Source organism: Arvicanthis niloticus, chromosome 4 (genome assembly GCF_011762505.2).
Source record: "Arvicanthis niloticus isolate mArvNil1 chromosome 4, mArvNil1.pat.X, whole genome shotgun sequence".
Taxonomy (NCBI): domain Eukaryota; kingdom Metazoa; phylum Chordata; class Mammalia; order Rodentia; family Muridae; genus Arvicanthis; species Arvicanthis niloticus.
This window is the reverse complement of record NC_047661.1, coordinates 124783175-124801450: the sequence shown is the minus strand read 5'-3', so window position 1 is coordinate 124801450 and position 18276 is coordinate 124783175. Positions and strand designations below refer to the sequence as shown.

At 38.9% G+C, this 18276-nt stretch overlaps 1 protein-coding gene across 45 annotated transcripts in view; it reads left to right on the top strand.

Moving 5' to 3' along the window:
- The window catches only part of Adgrl2 (adhesion G protein-coupled receptor L2), a 619706-nt gene that overhangs the window by 562042 nt on the left and 39388 nt on the right, over positions 1 to 18276 (top strand). For 27 of the 45 annotated variants that reach the window (XM_076933363.1, XM_076933364.1, XM_076933372.1 and 24 more), the window contains 3 exons: positions 7471 to 7580; positions 12796 to 12810; positions 13724 to 14524. In XM_076933363.1, the coding sequence (XP_076789478.1) occupies positions 7471 to 7580; positions 12796 to 12810; positions 13724 to 14524 (926 nt within the window). The remainder of the gene's footprint in view (positions 1 to 7470; positions 7581 to 12795; positions 12811 to 13723; positions 14525 to 18276) is intronic. The other 18 variants (XM_076933386.1, XM_076933371.1, XM_076933365.1 and 15 more) reach the window with 1 other exon arrangement.

Below are 18276 nucleotides of genomic sequence, written 5' to 3'. Positions count from 1 at the left end.
CTTGTCATGTGTTCACCTCCAATGAGAGTCTTAGAAGCCAGCAAGTCCTGTTTTCTTTTTTCTTCATTTCTTTTTAGGTTTTTGTTCCTCATTCCCTCCTATTTGCTATAAGGACTCTACATTCAGTTAGCCTGTGTACTTGAATAAAATTAAGTATACCAATCGGCATTATTTATTTTTGTATTGTTACCTGAAGCTCAGAAGTTAAGGTTATTCCTACCCCATCCACTAGATCCATGATAGAAGATTCAGGTGTGGGGGTTCTGGTTTATTTAGAATGTTCACCATGTGATGTGGCTTGGATGGCCATCATGACTGTTCTTTTATAGTTAGCTCTTTGAACAAGGTAACACTTCACGTATCCTTGTATCCTAACACCTTGAAAGTCTGTATTTCCTCCAGAATTGAATGCTGGAAGACTGAAGGTAGCTGGCATTGAGCAGTGTGGGAACAACAAGCCTATTATTGCTAGTTTGTTGTAATTGAAGTTTAAAAATAGCAGATGCCAATTAGAGAAGGAAATTGTGGAAACAGTCTTCACTGAACACGCACACTCAGGAAAGAATTGGACTAATTCTGCAGGATCATTTCAGATTTAAGCAAACCCGAATTTAGTTTCCTGTCTGGATAATACCAAGCTTCTCTCTCTGTTGAAGGTTGGAGTATTTGTTCAAGTTGGTAGATTTTGCATTTTTAATCTTCCTTAGAACTGTGGTGAATAATGGCCCCTGGCAGGAGATAATGAAATTTTCTTAATTTATATTTTCAAGTAGAAGCTTCAATTGAAAATGGCATCCTATGGCCCGGAGACATAGCTCGAGTGCAAGTTCCAGGGGAGCTGCGGTAATGATGTGGTGCCATCGGTGATGGGGAACGATGGGACAGTGAAGAAGTAATTTAAGGAAGAAAAGAAAATGCACCAAAGCTTTATTGTAGCATATCTAATGATCTGGGGAAGATTCCCAATGGTTTTTGGAGCATGACTGGAGAAACTAATGTTATCTTGCCAAAACAGAAGCCTCTGCTTAATCAGCAGAACGAGACTATTGATTAAAACACCTCGCACAATAGATTACACGTGGAATCTCATCTCCATACTCTGCACTTGGTAAAGTGTAATAATGAGCATAAGATAATCAAAAGCAGAGGAAAAGCAATTGGCCGGGCATCGTACAATTCACGCTTAGAGTTGGACGGGGAAACAGGTTTGCATGCTTTTAAAGATACACGCAGGAACGGATACACACAGTGCAGGGATGGCGCTGGAAGAGGTGACTCTGGATTTGCAGCTCTGGGTCTGGTTTCTAGAATGGTCATTCTTCCTGAGGCTTTCCAGGAATTGCACAAAGTTCATCTTCCTTATTCAGTTGAAGCTTATCACCAATCGTCTAGGGAAGGCAATCCAGTTTCTAGATGAAAAGACTGAGCTCAGACTGGTTAGGGCACTGTTTCCAGACTCACAGACTGCAGATTAGAACTGAGTACCCAGTTCTTCGTCACGTTCAAGCGTGTTAGTTTGGCATTCATTGTCCCGCCGTAGCACAGAATCTGGACAGTGCTCTATTCTTTCTCAATACAGCTATGATTCCTAGCATGTGAACCAGAAAGTAGTTTGTTTCCTCTAAGTAAAAAGACTGTGTTTCTTCAATTAACAGTTGATGATTTATGTAAGGCATTTTCTGAGGGTTAGAGAAGACCAGCCTGCTTTTGAACTTAGAATGCTCCTGCTTCAGCTTTGACAGCTGAGATTTCAGAACCGTGCCAGAGTATACCTGTTATTTTCTAAGTAATATTGGTATACTGCTGTGTAAATAAAATACATTGTCATCAAGTACACATTTTTTTTCTTGAGGCAGTTTATTTAATTTTGGAAGTACTGCAGATATTTTTAAAAGTTAATATCAACATTGATGTCATATAGGGGTCCAGATACATGCTTTAAAACCCTTTGTAAGCAATCTGCAGATTGTGATGGCAAAGAAATTGGTGAGTTACTCATTGGTGTATCTTGTAAATTTTTTTCTCTCATCTTTTGGACATAACCCTGAGCATTGACACCAAGTTTAAATATTTGCTTCAATTTCTGATGATCATAAAATACATTGATACTCTCTTGTGAATAGTTAGTGATTTAAATTATGAGTCTTAATGTGTGGATTCATTTATCTGTTAGCTTTAGGAAAAAGCATTCTAGTGAATATCATAGAGGAGAATGATTGAACTTGACCATAAATGAAGAAACCTCTTCAGGCTTCCTGGTTTTAAAATTTAGGTTATAAGATGAATATTGGGTTTTCTTTCTTTCCTTTCACTGCGTTTGGATAACATAGAAAGCTTATAATAATGGGCTTTTTATGTCCAACATAAAGTGTTTTGCCATATTTAAACCCACTTATAGACTCTAAAGCAGGATTTAGTATTTTCTTGATGTGATTGATGGTTCTAAGAATAAGGTGTGAGTTTTTAAAGTATTAATGTGGGTCTTATCATGACGACTCATTTTATTTGCCTGTGCTGATGTTTAGAAGCTTTTATTATTGTATTTATTTTAATTTCATGTGGAAATCTCAGGTTCAGTATGATGTTCCCTGTATGCCTATACAGAAAGACCTCTTGGTATGATAGACAGAAGTTTGCAGTCAGAGTTAATGTAAAATTAATATCCACATTAGGTTTTTTTGTTTAGTTTTGGTGTTGCCATTCTTGGGATCAAATCCATGGCTTCTGAATGTCTAGGAAAGCACTCTACCCCTGAACCTGCTATACATCAAGATGGTAGATCAGAGGACTTTAACTTAAAAAACAAAACAAAACAAACAAACAAAAAAACCCTAAGTTAATGTTTTGAATTCTGGGTGGGGTGTTAGCATATCTACATTTCTTTTCATGGCACTTGCATCGTGTGATACACTCTCTAAGTTTAGTAGACATTATTCCTTCCCGAGTACACTCTAAATAGTTACATTTATACCTTCTTCAAACTGAGGCACTGTGTTCATTTGATTAGAGAAGTCAAACTAAATGCAGAGGTAATAGCAGTAGGTACAGTGGGATAGATAGATAGATAGATAGATAGATAGATAGATAGATAGATACATAGATACATAGATACATAGATACATAGATAGAGATAGATAGAGATATAGTCTTAAATTATATCTGCCTGTGGGAAATAGCCTGTTTAAAAAATATTGTCAAAAATCTTAATTTCACATTTAATGAATGAAAGGAATTTTAAATAGTAAACAAATTTTTAGGATAACATTTTTTCTTTTTTCCTGTCTATAGAGTAGGTTTCTATGAGTCATTATGCCACATTCACTTAAGCTCACCAACAAGTGATTGGAAGGCCTGCTCAAAGTAGTGGTAACAGAAACACTGACTCTGTGGCCAAGCAAAATGAGCTGACATTGCAAGCTCCAATTACATGCTTAGATAAATTGTACTCACTATGTATTTTCTGTTTTCATAAACCTTTATGGAGGGAAATTGCAGCTACCATACATGTTCTTTTTTTTCTGAAATATTTAAATTTTTTTATCTTTTGATGGTCTTCAGAGCAATGAGATACATCCTCCTGCTGTTTAAAACTACCCTGGGGTCTCAGCACTGAATTCTCTCTCCAGGGTGGGTCCTGATCATTTTCCGTATTAAAATGCTCTTAGCTGATACTGATCCTGTGCTGAGGACTAGGTTCTGATCACCACTAATTTAACTGTCTTTAGTCATCTGTGTGTCTTCATCAGAAGAGATACATCTACAGAACCCCCCCAAGAGCTAATATGATTGCTGTCAGGTTGTTAACGTTGTAAACCCACAAGGTGTTACCAAAATACACTAGTATCTTAACTGTTAGTGCGACACTGACCACACTCATACACACTGCTCTATATGTGAGGAAAGGGGAGTCAAGTTCGACCTCTACTCTGTGTGGACACAGACTCCCCAATTGTGTCCATTTCTTGGTTTATGTTGCCTTTTCATTTCCATGGCAATGAAAATTGAGCGTTGAGCCCTTGATGGAAATTTACGTTGCTTTTGTGGCTAAGTAATTGCTTTCTCATTCTTGATCTATTCAATTATAGCAATTTCCAGTTTTACAGTCTTTCCCACAACACTCAGGTTAAAAGACTGCCAGACTTTTCCTCCTACGGAGAACTCATACAGGATATTTTCTTCATGAGCCTAACTGGGGCTATATTTGATCTTCCAAAAAGCTTTCATTTGTCTGTATGTGTAAAGATACTGGTGTCCACAACTATGATTGTCTTACCCTTTCACAGTGATGTTCCTCTTCTTATTGATTCTTTATTGATTTAGACCAAAACTCCATCTTTTATCAATATTTATTTATTTATATGTGTATATGGAATATATGTGTATATATATATCCATCCCATATACATACATGCACATATATGTGTGCGTGCATGTGCATATATATATAAATATACATATTTCATATATGTATATGAAAGATGCATATTTAGACATAATTTTAAATAAAAACACACATGAACATTTTAAATCTAGAGTGAACACTGGTGATATATTGGGGCATAAATTTAAAACCATCTGATTGTAAGCCCATGCTTCGCACTGCCCTGCTGAATAGTGAATCCTTTGCACAGTATGCTTAGATAATAAATGTGGTTAGGATGACAGATTACTTTTGTCCTCAGCTTTAATTGGAAATTGTAGCCATGGTCAGATGACTAAACACAAAGTCACTCAGAAAAATATTAAATCTAGACAGCAATGTTTTTGTTTTCCAGAAGTTAGTCTTTCAAGTAAAGTACCAGGAGAAGGGGATTGGACTTGTCTCAACTTTGCTTCTTGCAAACCTACCATGGAATTGAGAAATACATGTGAGCTCAAATAACATAGTAAAATTAGGTTTGTTCACTAGATTACTTCTTTACTTCTGATTCAGAGAAAGTTGGCTATCTTTGATGAATTCTTTGACATAATATGCCCCTCCCTCCTTTCTCTATGTCTCCATCTCTCATTTTCTCTTTCTCCTTCCCTTGCTTCCTTCCTCCCTCCCCCTCCCTTCTCTCCTTTCTCCCTCTCTTCCTCCTATGAGACTGAGGATTGAACACAAATCCTGGTACATATTAGGCTCACAACCAACTCCATATATTCAGAGTGAGTGCGGGGGGGGGTGGGGGGGAGAGACAGACAGACAGGGAGAGAGAGACAGACAGGGAGAGAGAGACAGATAGAGACACAGAGACAAAGACATGGTCATGAGCCACCTGAAGTGGGTTCTGGAAGAGCAGGAAGCAGTCTTAACCCTCAGCCATCTCTGCAGCCCCATCACCGTCATTATTTTTCAGAAAACAATATACATCACAAGTTTTTTCAATGTGCGGGCTTTCTCTTTGTTTCCGAAGCTTCGTGTTCTTAATGCTTTTCAGCCTCACTACAAGCTTTCTCTTCTCCTCTTTCTATGCAAGGAGCTCTCAGTACGAAGGAGAAGTGACACTGTATGAGAAGCTCATTCACTCAGTGAATCATTATTTTATGGGTTTCCTCCAAGTGTATTTAAACCCTTGGAAAATAATAGCAGAGTACGTTTGCATGATTATAAAATATATACAGTAGGGGAATATGAAAGAGATATTTAATGCATGGGAGTTTACATTTCTTGCTTTCTGAGAAATGAGAGCGTGAGGCATAAGGAGAATCCCTATAGGTATGAATAGGTACACAAGAGAGGGCACCTGAGGACTTGATTTACCTATAGGCCCATCAATAATCAGGGCCGCAGAACCTGGAAGGTCAGATTCGGTTGAGGAGGCATGGAGATTCCTCACAGCTCTGCCAGGGAAGAACCAAAACCAAACCTCAGAATTATTTTTCTGGATGAGTTAAACATTATTGACCCACTGAGGCCTTAAATCTATCCACTGTTCATTTTAATTTTTTAAATAAAAAACAGTTTCTGTGATTCATGTTAAAATGATTTATTAAATGATGAACCATAGAAAATTTCTTCAAATGAGTGAAATTGAAAAAAAAAAAAAAAACCAGAAAGAACAAAGTGTTATGTTGTAAGGGATATCCTGCTTAGATTACCCATGTCTTTGAAATTTATGGGACAGGATGTCTTAAAATAAAATACCACACTGTTGGTCAAACTTAACCATTTTAATGTTTACAATGTATCATTTCAGTCTTAGTTACAATTTTACCGTAATATACTTTAAAGGTAAAAATGTAGCTGTTTAATCCTGCAGACTTCGGGTGCTGCTCATCAGGACAGCTCTGTGGGGTTTGGAGTTGTTGTGGCACCACTATGTGTGACTTAACATTATGTGTGACTTAATATTAATGCCACTGTGCTTTCCATTGTCCTGGGGGGGGGGGGGTTCCTTGTGCTGAGGGGATCTACTTCTCTCAGGCTGCTTTACAGTGCTATTTTATACTTCACTTATTTTATGCACCATAGACTATTTGGTATTCAAATTGTTGAATAAATTTTATAATAATGCCCGGTTCTGCTTGCTTTGCGTTCTTAATGTATAGACTATCGAGAAGCGTAATGAAACCCCTGCAAACATTCCATTCCACTGGGCTGTAATCAAATCAAATTAGAAAAGAAATAGTTCTTGCTTTTACAAAGCTTAAGAGAAGAACATCTGGGCCCACTTACAGAACTTAAACATCGTCCTGCCTGGAATCCCAGCTTCATTCCAGGATCCTTGGTGACTCACTGACGATAAGGGCAACAAAGAGAATCCCTCTGTAGAGTAACATATAGGATGCATGTCTCCTCTTCTGGGGATCTCGTTCTCAGCTCTGTTTGTACTATTAACTCTCAGGGCATCCGATGGAGAACTGGGTGCACAGTCATATCACAGACAGAAGCACAGCTTCCACGAGAAGCAGCAGCAGTGCTAACACATGCACTGTGCTGGTGGGTATTTTCAGTGCCTCTGCCACCTCTGCAGGCCTCCCACACACGGCAGAAAGTACTAGCAAGCACTTCCTGGTCGTGAGTGTAGACAGTGCCTGTGTTAAAACATGTAACGTAAATGCCTGTCAGGGCTGGGATCTGGGTCTGTGTATGTTCAGGTATGTTGTGACACTTGTCTGCTTAATTGTTCAGTATACCACCCTATGTTTTCTTGTACCGTTTTCTGGTTGCAATTTTTAATTCTTAAATATATTATCAAGTGGCCTGGTGGGTTATCCTCTCTGAACTTAATGGATATTACAAAAATCCCAGTTGAAACCTAATAGTAACATATATTTGGAGGCTACCAACTCTTTTCTTTTCATTCTTAGTTATAATTTAGTGTGTCCCTTAACATAGAAATTAAAATTCAAAGAAAATGCGAGTTTTATAGGGACATCTAATACCACCTCCGTACTTTGGTTCATGATTCAGCTCTATGTTTATTATATTTCCCAAGTATTAAAGTACACATTGTCTCACAGGCTTGAATGCTTTCTGTTTTCCAGGTGCAACAATCGAACACAGTGTGTAGTAGTTACCGGGTCAGATGTATTTCCTGATCCATGTCCCGGAACTTACAAATACCTTGAAGTTCAATATGAATGTGTCCCTTACAGTAAGTATGACGTTTGCATTTTTTCCTTTCTCCAGCGTTCCTTGTTGGAGCTGAAAGACTACCCATGTGAAAGAAGCGTATGTCTATGGCCTACAGAACCATTATGCATGCAAAGCACTCTCAGCCTTGGGATTCCAGTGTGGAAGAAAGCCATCCTGTGATGCTGGCCAAGTGTCTGCCTGTGTTCTTAAGTGTTTGGCTTTTAAGGCTAGTGTTTTTCCAGAAAACAAACTTGAATTAGCTATTCAGTAGGGCAGATAGAAATCTGTACTTTTGCCCAATACCAGTTGCCGACAAATTGGTTTGGCTCACAGTTTTCTGAAGAAGGGATTGACTTCAGGTTTAATCCTGAGGGATTTGAATAGCTACCTGGTGTCCTGGAAACATGAATGCTTGGTAAGAGCTACCAGAGCAGAGACTGAAGCCAGAGTTGTCCCAGAAGGAAGTCCTTCTTTACCACATTCAGTGAGGAAGTCTCAAGGTTTAAAACAAAGCCAAGAACACAGACAGATCAGACAAGGGTCTTTACCTTTTCCTATTTTTTTAACTGTTAGTACCGTGTTTAAGATTTAAAATTCAATTGGAAATTTCTAAGCAGGATCAGTGGTTTCCTTTCAGTATTAGATTGCATTACTCCCCCATTCTAGTTCATATATGGAATAGGGGAGAAAATACCTTAGTAGTTCAGACAACCTAAAGGTTTGACTGTGTTGCCTAATTGTCACAAGCTAGTTCAGAAGTCCCTTTATTCTTTGCCTTTTAAAGTTGAATGACAATTTAGTGTGTCACATTAGTACAGAGGTGTGTGAAAGGGGAGTGTTAGGACAGTAGTGTCACTGATTTGGAACTCTTTTCTAAACATTCCACCTTGAGAGAAAAGGGGACAGACAGACAGACAGACAGACACTTGGAGCGAGGTGCTATGATGTATGCGTGTCTGTAGTCCCATCTCCTGGGACAGAGGCAGTGACATCAGGATGATTGAGGTCATCCTGGGCTACATAGAGAGACCCCTCCTCAACATAGAAACACTAAAAGGGCAAAGTCTGCTAAATAAGGCAGATCCAGACATTTGATGGCATCTTCTAGCATGTACTGTATAGATCCACTGCCCGCTCTGCCACAGTTTTGATAAATTGATTTTGTGTGTGTGTGTGGTGTCAGTTAAAGGCCAAACACAGATTATCTTTCTCTTCTTGTCCCTGCTCTGTGTTCTCGTGTTACATGAAATGGATGTACTTTGTTATTTTCAATATCTTCTGTACCATTTGTAGGACTGGAAGCCCCCGACTTGCTCCTGCGCAGTGCGGTGGCTTTACTTAATCACCCTCCTGTGCCACTAGATGAAAACTGTATTCTTTTGAGCTAACCGAAATTTTTGTTCCATGAAGTCCCTCTCCCTTGAATTCAGCCTGGTCTCTGTCCTCAAATTAGACGAGGACTTCAGCCTCCATTTCCAAACAGTGGAGCCGGTCAGAGCTGCCAAGAGTTGTGTCTTTCTGCGACCTGGTTCCTGTTAACCTAGTCTAAGACACCAAGAACAGTGTTAAGCGAATATTACTTTCAGACTCTTTAAGTAATTTCTTGCGCTGTCTAAGAAAGAAAAATGTGGATATCTTCTGGAACATCTAACTTTCAAATTTTTACTTTTCCAGTTCTCCAGAAGTATTGTACATTGTGCACTAAACTTGTAAATAACTCTACTCAGAGAAGTATCGGTTCTTTTTTTTTTTTTTTTTAATTTAGTTTTTGTTCTTCAAAATAAAAGGTCAACCCAGTAATTAATTTGCTGTTGCCTTTCTAGATGTTTGCAAGAGGCAGATATAAGTGAATGACTTTGTTTTTTTTCTTTTTGAAGACTAGAAGTGGTCCTATATACCGTACAGTAGTGACACACTATAAACTGCATGGTTGCGCCTCGTCTTCAAATGTAATGCAGTCTTCTTAGCTCACTCCTAGGCTTACGTACACCCCTACTGCTTCCTGCTCTCCCATCTTCTCCTTCCTTATGCTCCCGTCTGTGATACTCTCTCCTCATGTTTGCTTTTGTTTCAAGGGTCCAGCCTTGACACACTCTCTCTCTCTCTTTTTTTTTTAAACAGTGCATTTGCTTTTTTGTCGCCTTTACATAGTCCTTTTCTCACATTACCCAGATAAAACAGTGTCACCATCATATTAAGCTTATCATGCACACCTTACCACTTGGCTTTACGCCAGTCTTCATCCATAACTAATCCTGCAGGAGCCTCATAGATCCCCCAAACAACTCCATCCCATTGTAAACAATTTCATTGGCTTTCCTTGACTTCAGAAAACACAGCAATAAATATACTCCACAGAGAGCACTAGAAACACCACTCTTTGGCTTGCCAACAAGCAGGTGCTTTCTATGTGCCCTTTTACGTTCGTCCAGGTAACACTGTAGCAAAATCACACACATGCAAGACATTCTTTGATCGTGTACAGGACATCGGTTCTGCAGGAAGTTAGTGTACATTTCAAAAGTCGCAGGGACCTTCCAGGAAAAATGCAATTGGCCAGACTGGAGTTCCACATGCCTTAAGCAGGCCTTGGTTGCTTTTCAATCTTGTGCCTACTTATTTTAAATTGTCACAGTATATAGGAATTTCATCTGAATGTTACCTACAAGTTCATTTGATACGAAAATTGCACTTATGTTGATGAATTAAGTTATTCATTGAATAAACGTGAGATTATTTTACATGAACTAGTGTGTCACTCCAGATGTAAAGTATGTAGGCTACAGTCAATGTGGGTCACTTTCTCTCTTGTGCATCCAGAGTCCTCTGCTGATGTTGGTGTGTGTGTACTTGTCTGGTCCGCAGAGGATTAAATATAGCCTTGTAAATTAATTCATATTGCCTCCTAAGACAAGTTGCACATTTGGCATGCAATTGTGACTACAGATTATTGTTAATTTTATTGTATTTTTATAGTCATCTGGTAGATAGAATTTTGGCTGATCTGACAGATATCTACACTTTTTGATTTCATAAAAATCTTTATATGGAGACTTTTGCTTTTGAAAATCTATCCGTCAACCATCAAAGGTTTTACTTATTTTTTTTTTTTTAAATTTACCTTTGGATATAGTCTCTCAGTTTTCATTTGGATTTGAAATTGTATCAGGTTGATACCCATCCTCCTTTTCTTTTTCATGGTATGATTCAAATCATAAAGAATTGAAAGCATTTCTGTTTTAGGTTTTGCTCATTGACTGCCCTGTCATTTTACTGCATCAGTTAAAAATAATGCAGTAATCTTTAATGGATGGACGATACTGTGGACATTTCTTACATTTTTTTTATTTAAATTGAACTCGAAATTCTCTAGTCAGTAAGCATCGTTAGAAGTGTTATTCATGTCTTTTATATGTAATCGCTTTATGTGAGTAAAGTCACTGTTTCCTTAAGGAACAATACAGCTGTCTATAAATACAGTCTGAGGGAGCAGCCTGGATACTAATGACCTCTCTTGTCCCCTTCGTCCACCGTGCCCGTCCTTTATTGATTCTGAGCAGGTACAATGTGCTCCTTACGGAGGAGTAGTGTTAGGACCGAATGCTACATAAACAAGTGTTGCTTTCAAAACACTCCCAAACCGCACGTGTTTCCCTCCTACAGTCAGAATTGCACAGATCAGAGCAAATGTGTTTCCCTGAAAGTGCTTAAATAGACCATAGGTTGTGCCTTAATTTAGAAATTATATGCTGTTGCCATGGCAAAAAAAAAAAAAAAATTTTTTTTTTTAAATATTTATGTGATGTTTCTCTCAAAGGAGTTCCGGAGGATCCCTGTTTTATCTTGACGAATACTTATAATTCTAAAAAATATGTAATCAAGCTGAGATCGTAATAAAGTGTGCACGTGCACTCTGGGTAATCGGTAGTCACACACTGATGCCTTTTGAGAGGGAAGAAGATGAAACCCAGTGGAGTCATTTGGTAGCACGCAGGCAATCTACTTCAGAGCCCACATTTAATCATGGTTACATTGTGTGGCCCTCATTGTTGGAGACCCTGTCAGTGAGAATTTGATTGGCGCTTTTCCTAGTGTATAATTCACCTTGGTAACCACATAGGGCTTCTCTTCGCCCTTACTCTCCTGTCCTGCCCTGTCCAGGTCTGCCCTGTGAAAGTCTTTCCCTTTCTTGGGGTCTGTGGATTGAGGTACTTGCTGGGAATGCTGGGTATGATGGTTGTTGCATGCTAGCTTGCTTTCTATGTTAATAAATGATGGTAGATAAAATGTCCTGAAAAGCTAACCATAATTCTTTCTTCCTTTTTCTCCCTGCCACCTGTGCTTGCTTTTCCCTTGTATGTATTTTGCTTACTTTTTTTTATAGACTTAATATTGCAAGTTTGATAATATGTTGTATATGATATAGAAAATTAATTAGAATTTGTAGTTTGAACTATATGTAATCTTAAGTAAATTTGCTAATATTTAGTGGGCGTTATTTACCCTTTTAAATTTTCTGTTGGGTGAGGGGAAACTTCTAGACTCCTGGAAAGGGAGCATTTTGCTAAATGGTTAAGACATTTTTCTAGAAATAGGAAATAATAGAAAAATAATTAAAGTGTACTGAGATGCATGGCTGTATAGTTTATTTCTTATCTGAGTATCTCTGGGGGGAAATGGAGCCATCTCAATATTTATTAAATTCAACTTAAACTCCAGAGTCAAGTTGTGAACCTTACAAATGTATTTTCCTTTCATGTTTATGTAATTAGAATCAGTTTGAAAATTGAGCTCATAGAGACCGAGTGGAGATGACACACCTGTGCATGCTTTTCTGTCTGCAATGCTCATATGTATATATATATGGAGGAGCCTGGTCAGAATGCAGGGTGGCTTTGGCAAGGCAAGAATATGTTCAGCTTGCATTAGTGAGGAGTTTCATTATTTATTCAGGCACACTAAGTGAAGCAGCATGCCAACTTATTTGTATTGCCTCCTTAATCTTCTAAAATGATTGATCCGTGTTCTTTCATGTAACTTTAGAATCTCTCTCCTGCTAGGTTCTCCTGTGTTTCTCTTTATCCAAAGTAGTACAGCACCCCCTACTCTTCCTATATTTAGCATCTATTACGAATTCAATCTTAGACTAATAGTCAATTTATTTTTAATCTTTTTTTTCTTTTTTTCCCTTGCACCTTTTTTTTGTTTTATTTTTCTTCCGATGCTTAAAATAGAAGTGGAGCAAAAAGGTAAATACTGTCTACAGTCTCAACCCCAGCTCCCTGGTATGTGCCTTATGGATGTGACCCTCCTCCCTTCCCTGCCCCTGCTACACTCCTGTATTACAATGACCAGCAGGACCTCATAATGCACCTCCTAAAGGCGTCAGCTGTTCACAATGAAATTGTATGACCGCTAAATCTGGCGATGGGGTAAAATTCGGAAGTCGGCGAAGGGGAGCTGCCCTCTCTGTTTCTTTTCTACCCTCTGTCTCTTTCTCTGACACCCTTGGATATTTTTTTGTTATTGAAGTGTCCTCTTGCCTGGCTTCCAGAACCCTCTCCGTAGCATGCCATGGTTACAGGGTCTCCTGGTCATCTCATCATGCTTCCCCCTGTGTTGATTTCTCTCTGATCCCGATTGCATTCTCCTCAAATTGATATTCTCCAACCTGAAGCACCTGTAACTTCTCTAGAATGTTCAAAATAAGTCTTCGCATTGAGTTTCCTGCCTTGTTAGCTCTGTTCCATGGGAGGTGGTGAAGGTGGGCTAGGCTTAGAAGTCATAATGTTTGGATTAAGACAAAATGCTCATTCAGAAGCACAGGTCCAAATTTTGTTGCATTCATTCCCAAATTATTAAATAAAGACACAATTCAAAAATCTAAATTTTATCTTAGCGGTGAGCCATCCTAAACGTAGGCTTGTATTTGTGAAAATAAAGGCCAGCCATTGTGTTTGCTGGTATCTTGATTAGAAGAGCTTTGGAAAACAAGACTAGCATGTATAAGGTATAAATTTTTAAAGATTGAATGCTGGGTAAAATGGATTTTCCTCTTGATTTGTGATCAGTTAAATATGTGGTGACCTGTGTCATTTTCTTTTAACTTTATTCACTTCTTGTCTTTTTTTTTTTTTTTTTTTTTTTTTTCTGTGATGTTAGTCTTTGTGTGTCCTGGAACCTTGAAAGCAATTGTGGACTCACCAAGTATATATGAAGCTGAGCAAAAGGCAGGCGCTTGGTGCAAGGACCCTCTTCAGGCTGCAGATAAAATTTACTTTATGCCCTGGACTCCCTACCGCACCGATACTTTAATAGAATATGCTTCTTTAGAAGATTTTCAAAACAGCCGCCAGACAACAACATACAAACTTCCAAACCGAGTAGATGGTACTGGATTTGTGGTGTATGACGGAGCTGTCTTCTTTAACAAGGAAAGAACAAGAAACATTGTTAAATTTGACTTGAGGACCAGAATTAAGAGTGGCGAGGCCATAATCAACTATGCCAACTACCATGATACTTCACCCTACAGATGGGGAGGGAAGACAGATATTGACCTCGCAGTGGACGAAAACGGCTTATGGGTCATTTATGCCACCGAGCAGAACAATGGGATGATCGTGATTAGCCAGCTCAATCCATACACGCTTCGATTCGAAGCAACCTGGGAGACAGCGTATGACAAGCGTGCGGCGTCCAATGCTTTCATGATATGTGGGGTTCTCTATGTGGTCAGGTCAGTGTACCAAGACAATGAAAGCGAAGCAGGGAAGAACACCATTGATTACATTTACAACACGCGGTTAAGCCGGGGAGAGCATGTCGATGTCCCATTTCCCAACCAGTACCAGTATATTGCTGCAGTGGATTACAATCCAAGAGATAACCAACTCTACGTATGGAACAATAACTTCATTTTACGGTATTCTCTGGAGTTTGGTCCACCTGACCCTGCCCAAGGTAAGAATGTATGCTGTTAGTTCTCTATGATTTGAACTTCTTACTTTCAAAGGATTTTAGAATTTTTCCCAATAATTTGTCTTCCTCTCGTGGTTAAATCACAAAAAAGATGGTCTGATATGTTACAGCCCTGTTTGGTACATTTTTTTTTTCTTTTACTCCGTATTTTCAGTTACAGGTTGGCTCCAAGAAATGATAGCATTACTTACTCAGTTAGGTTCACTGCAAAGCGTATGGTAACACCTACAGTCCTGTTGATGCCTTTCTTCCTTACTTGTATTCTGAGTTGATTCCAGTGTGTGCTCAGACCTTTTAACAGCTTGGCACCAGTGGGTAAGGCAAATATGTAAAGAGAGGTCCCAAGGCAATGAATAGGTGTGACACACGTGGCCAGGGATGTGTGTACTGATGCTTTCACAGGGTGGGAGAGGGCATCTTCAAACTTCTTTCTCTTCCATCCTGTAAAATTACAGTGAGCGGCCGTTCTAAGGCAGCGGTTCTGTAACTCTAACTGGAACACACAGACTACATGTCTACGTGATTCCGCGTGGTCTCTGCTAACTCTGCTGGAGTTTGCTCCGTTTGCATCCCCTGCAGGTATATTTAAGAAGGATGATTACTTTAGAAAGAAGTGTTAAGTTTTCAGAGTTATATTCTGATTTATCAAGTGATTTCAGTTCCATGAGAAGTAGGTTCTGGCTATAATTACATCAATATTTTAGTTAAAAAAAATTACCTCATGCTCAGGATTAAAGAGTAACTTGTTAATGCATTACATGGTGTGTGCACTACTGGTGTCTTTCCAAATGAATAATGGTGTGGGTTTAAGATATAAATTAATAATTCAGTTTACTGGATAATTTGCAGTTTTCAAGTTTGGAAGTGACTCAAAATAATTAAATACCAAAATATTTGTCAAATTATGAAATTAATCTTTTCACCAAAGTGAATTTTCACCCTTTTGTTAAAATACTACACTTAAATACACTCACCATCAATAACATACAAACACTTCTTTTTAGATATGTTATTAATAAGCCCTAAATACTATTATATGGCCACAGCCTTAAAAGGGAAAATCAGAGATTTTTCATAAAGTTCAAGTTTGAATCTTCAAAGAGTACCAAATTATGTGTCCAGTTTTACTGGGACAGGAAGACCACCGGTGGCATGTTGATGAAGACGCACCTGGAAATTCTTGGTTTAGAAATGTGGCTGGGAAAATCTGTTGTTAAATTTTCAACAGGGAAATTTCGCTTACCAGCTTAAGTTCTTACTGAGCTTCTTGAAATAATTCGTTTTAAAGTATACAGTATCTGTTTTCTCTAGAGGCTAGTTGTTTGGGATGGTTCATGCATCTTAATCTTTCTAAAAGCTTGACTCCAGTGATTCTGTTTCATTCTTCCAGCCTCTGACCAGCTTCAGCGTCGGCTAAAATTGTATCGATCCCCTGTTCACCTTTTTTTGTAACCTACTCCACCCTGACACCCTGTTATATCTGTTTTGGGTGGCAGAAAATCTTTCCCCCTTGTTTAGGGGGTGGGGGATGGGAGGGAAGAGGGGAGGAGGGGGAAAAGGAAGGAAGTTGTTAAGCCAGCCTTAACAACTACAAATTTCTAATCAGACAAGAATTGAAAGGTCATGAACAGTGTATAGATTCTGTTCATTGACTATAGGTCCCATCCCCGTAGCACAAAGACCACTCGTTTCATTAAATATAAGAGGGCTTGCCCACACGTGATCTATGTGCTAATACATTTTGCCATGCCATTGTAGTCAAGAAGGCTTTGCTAATTGAGACGTTTTCTCCGAAAGAGTACTTGCTAGTGTTTAATATGAGGCATGCAGCCCGTGAGCATTCCCATGACAGTGGCTTCTCCTTCCAGATAGTTAGCCATTCTTCCGTATTCCCAGAACATAAAAATTCATATTGACCCCTTATTAAACCCTAAGTAATAAAACATTTTACCTGACCTAAATTTTTCTTGCTTCTGTCTGACCCATATTCTTATTTGCTCTCCTTATAATGTATCTGCTTAGACTTCGAGAGACTCATTTCTGTCTTCTGAGGTCTATGTTCTATAAGTCTGAAGGTGGGCTCTCCCAGAACTATCCTGGCCAGTAGATTAAGGTCAAACTAATAAGGCACATTTAGCTTTCCAGAAGTAAGAACCAAGAAATGGATAAGGGATGGAGCAACCAGAGGAATTAGGCCTTTGTTTTACCCAAGCCAACGATTGGCTTGTGTGACTAAAACTCATAGTTAAGTCTTAATGGACGGGGTTCTCATGAAGCAGATGCTACAGGGTTTAAGATAAGCCTAGCCTATATAACTAGTAAAGCAAAACAATACAAGTATAAAGGCTGTGTGTTTTATGTGGCACACGGCTCAAAGGGTGCTGAGAAAGCATCATTCTTTTCTCCTGCCCGTGCATCTTGCTAGCCCCTCCCTTCCAACGTTGCTCTCAGTGATGGCTCAAGCCTCCCCAGCTGCTGATGCCAGAAATGTAGTCTTTCTGTCTCCCGATATTTTTATATACATATTTGAATACTTGTCTTGTTTTTCTCCACCGTGAGTCATTGTTGTTGTCTTAAACTACATCTAACTTGGTCTGTCCAGAACAAGTCTAAGAAAAACCCCTTTGGGGGCCTGTTTTAACTCTTCAGTCTATCTGTATAACTTGGTATTTCTTACTCTTCCTATAGATCTGATATTTCAATTACCAACAACAAAATAGTCCTATCCTTACTTAGTTAGGAGCAGTTCCTAAATGTTTGTTTTGACTATGAAAATCTGATAATGCTGTAACAGGAGGTCATACGTAAGCAAAGGATCCGTTTTGTTATGTGTATAAAATAGTCAACATATCACGTTTTCTAAATATCTTCTCACTGATAGTAAATGCTCTTCATGCCAACTCGGATAGTATCTAGCTGGAGGTCATTCATTTGACAGCGAGTGAACAGTCAGACTTTGGTAAGAGTATCATTACCCTTACGCACTTTGATACTGTTCTCAAACGGATAGAGGAAGAGCCTGGCAATCCACAGCTTATCCCTGGGTTCCTTGGTAGACAGCATCTTTTTCTCAAGTCTTCCTGGGTACCAGTCAATGTGTTAGCACTGACTCTGGCATCACTAAAACACTGCACATAGTCAGAGTGCTAAGTCAGCCCAACTGAATGTTTGATAGGACGCCCTGGTAAACCAAACCTTGTAAAAAGGGTTGGTATCTATATTACAGTTCTGTTTTGTGTTAGTCTTCAGAGAGTGTTCTCAAAGTCTGAGCCTTTTGCTATATTCATGATGAAACTTGATATTTCCATATCCCCAAATATGGGCACATTGCTTTATAGAACTGTTCTTTTCTCTGCCTTTGAACAACCTCTTACCTAGAAAGATAAGATCAAACATTTAATATGATAACCTGGTGACCTTAAACCAGTCATCTGACTTCTCCATGACCAGGCTTCCATGTATATGAAAAGACCACTTGTGCCTCCCTCATGGAGCTGTGGTAAGACTTGATTTATTATTGATCCAGGCTGCGGGTTGTCATGACAGCTGACTGAATGCTGAAGAAATCCCAGCAGCTTTTATCATTGCCAGATGTCCCTCCTTCATTTGTCTCTACGTGTAGAGTTGAAGATTCTTTGAAACACCTCTTAAGTATAAAAACTTATGCCTTGAAGTATCACTAAATTTCAGTCTACCAACATCCCACAAATTTTAGTTACTCCCTATGGTTTGAT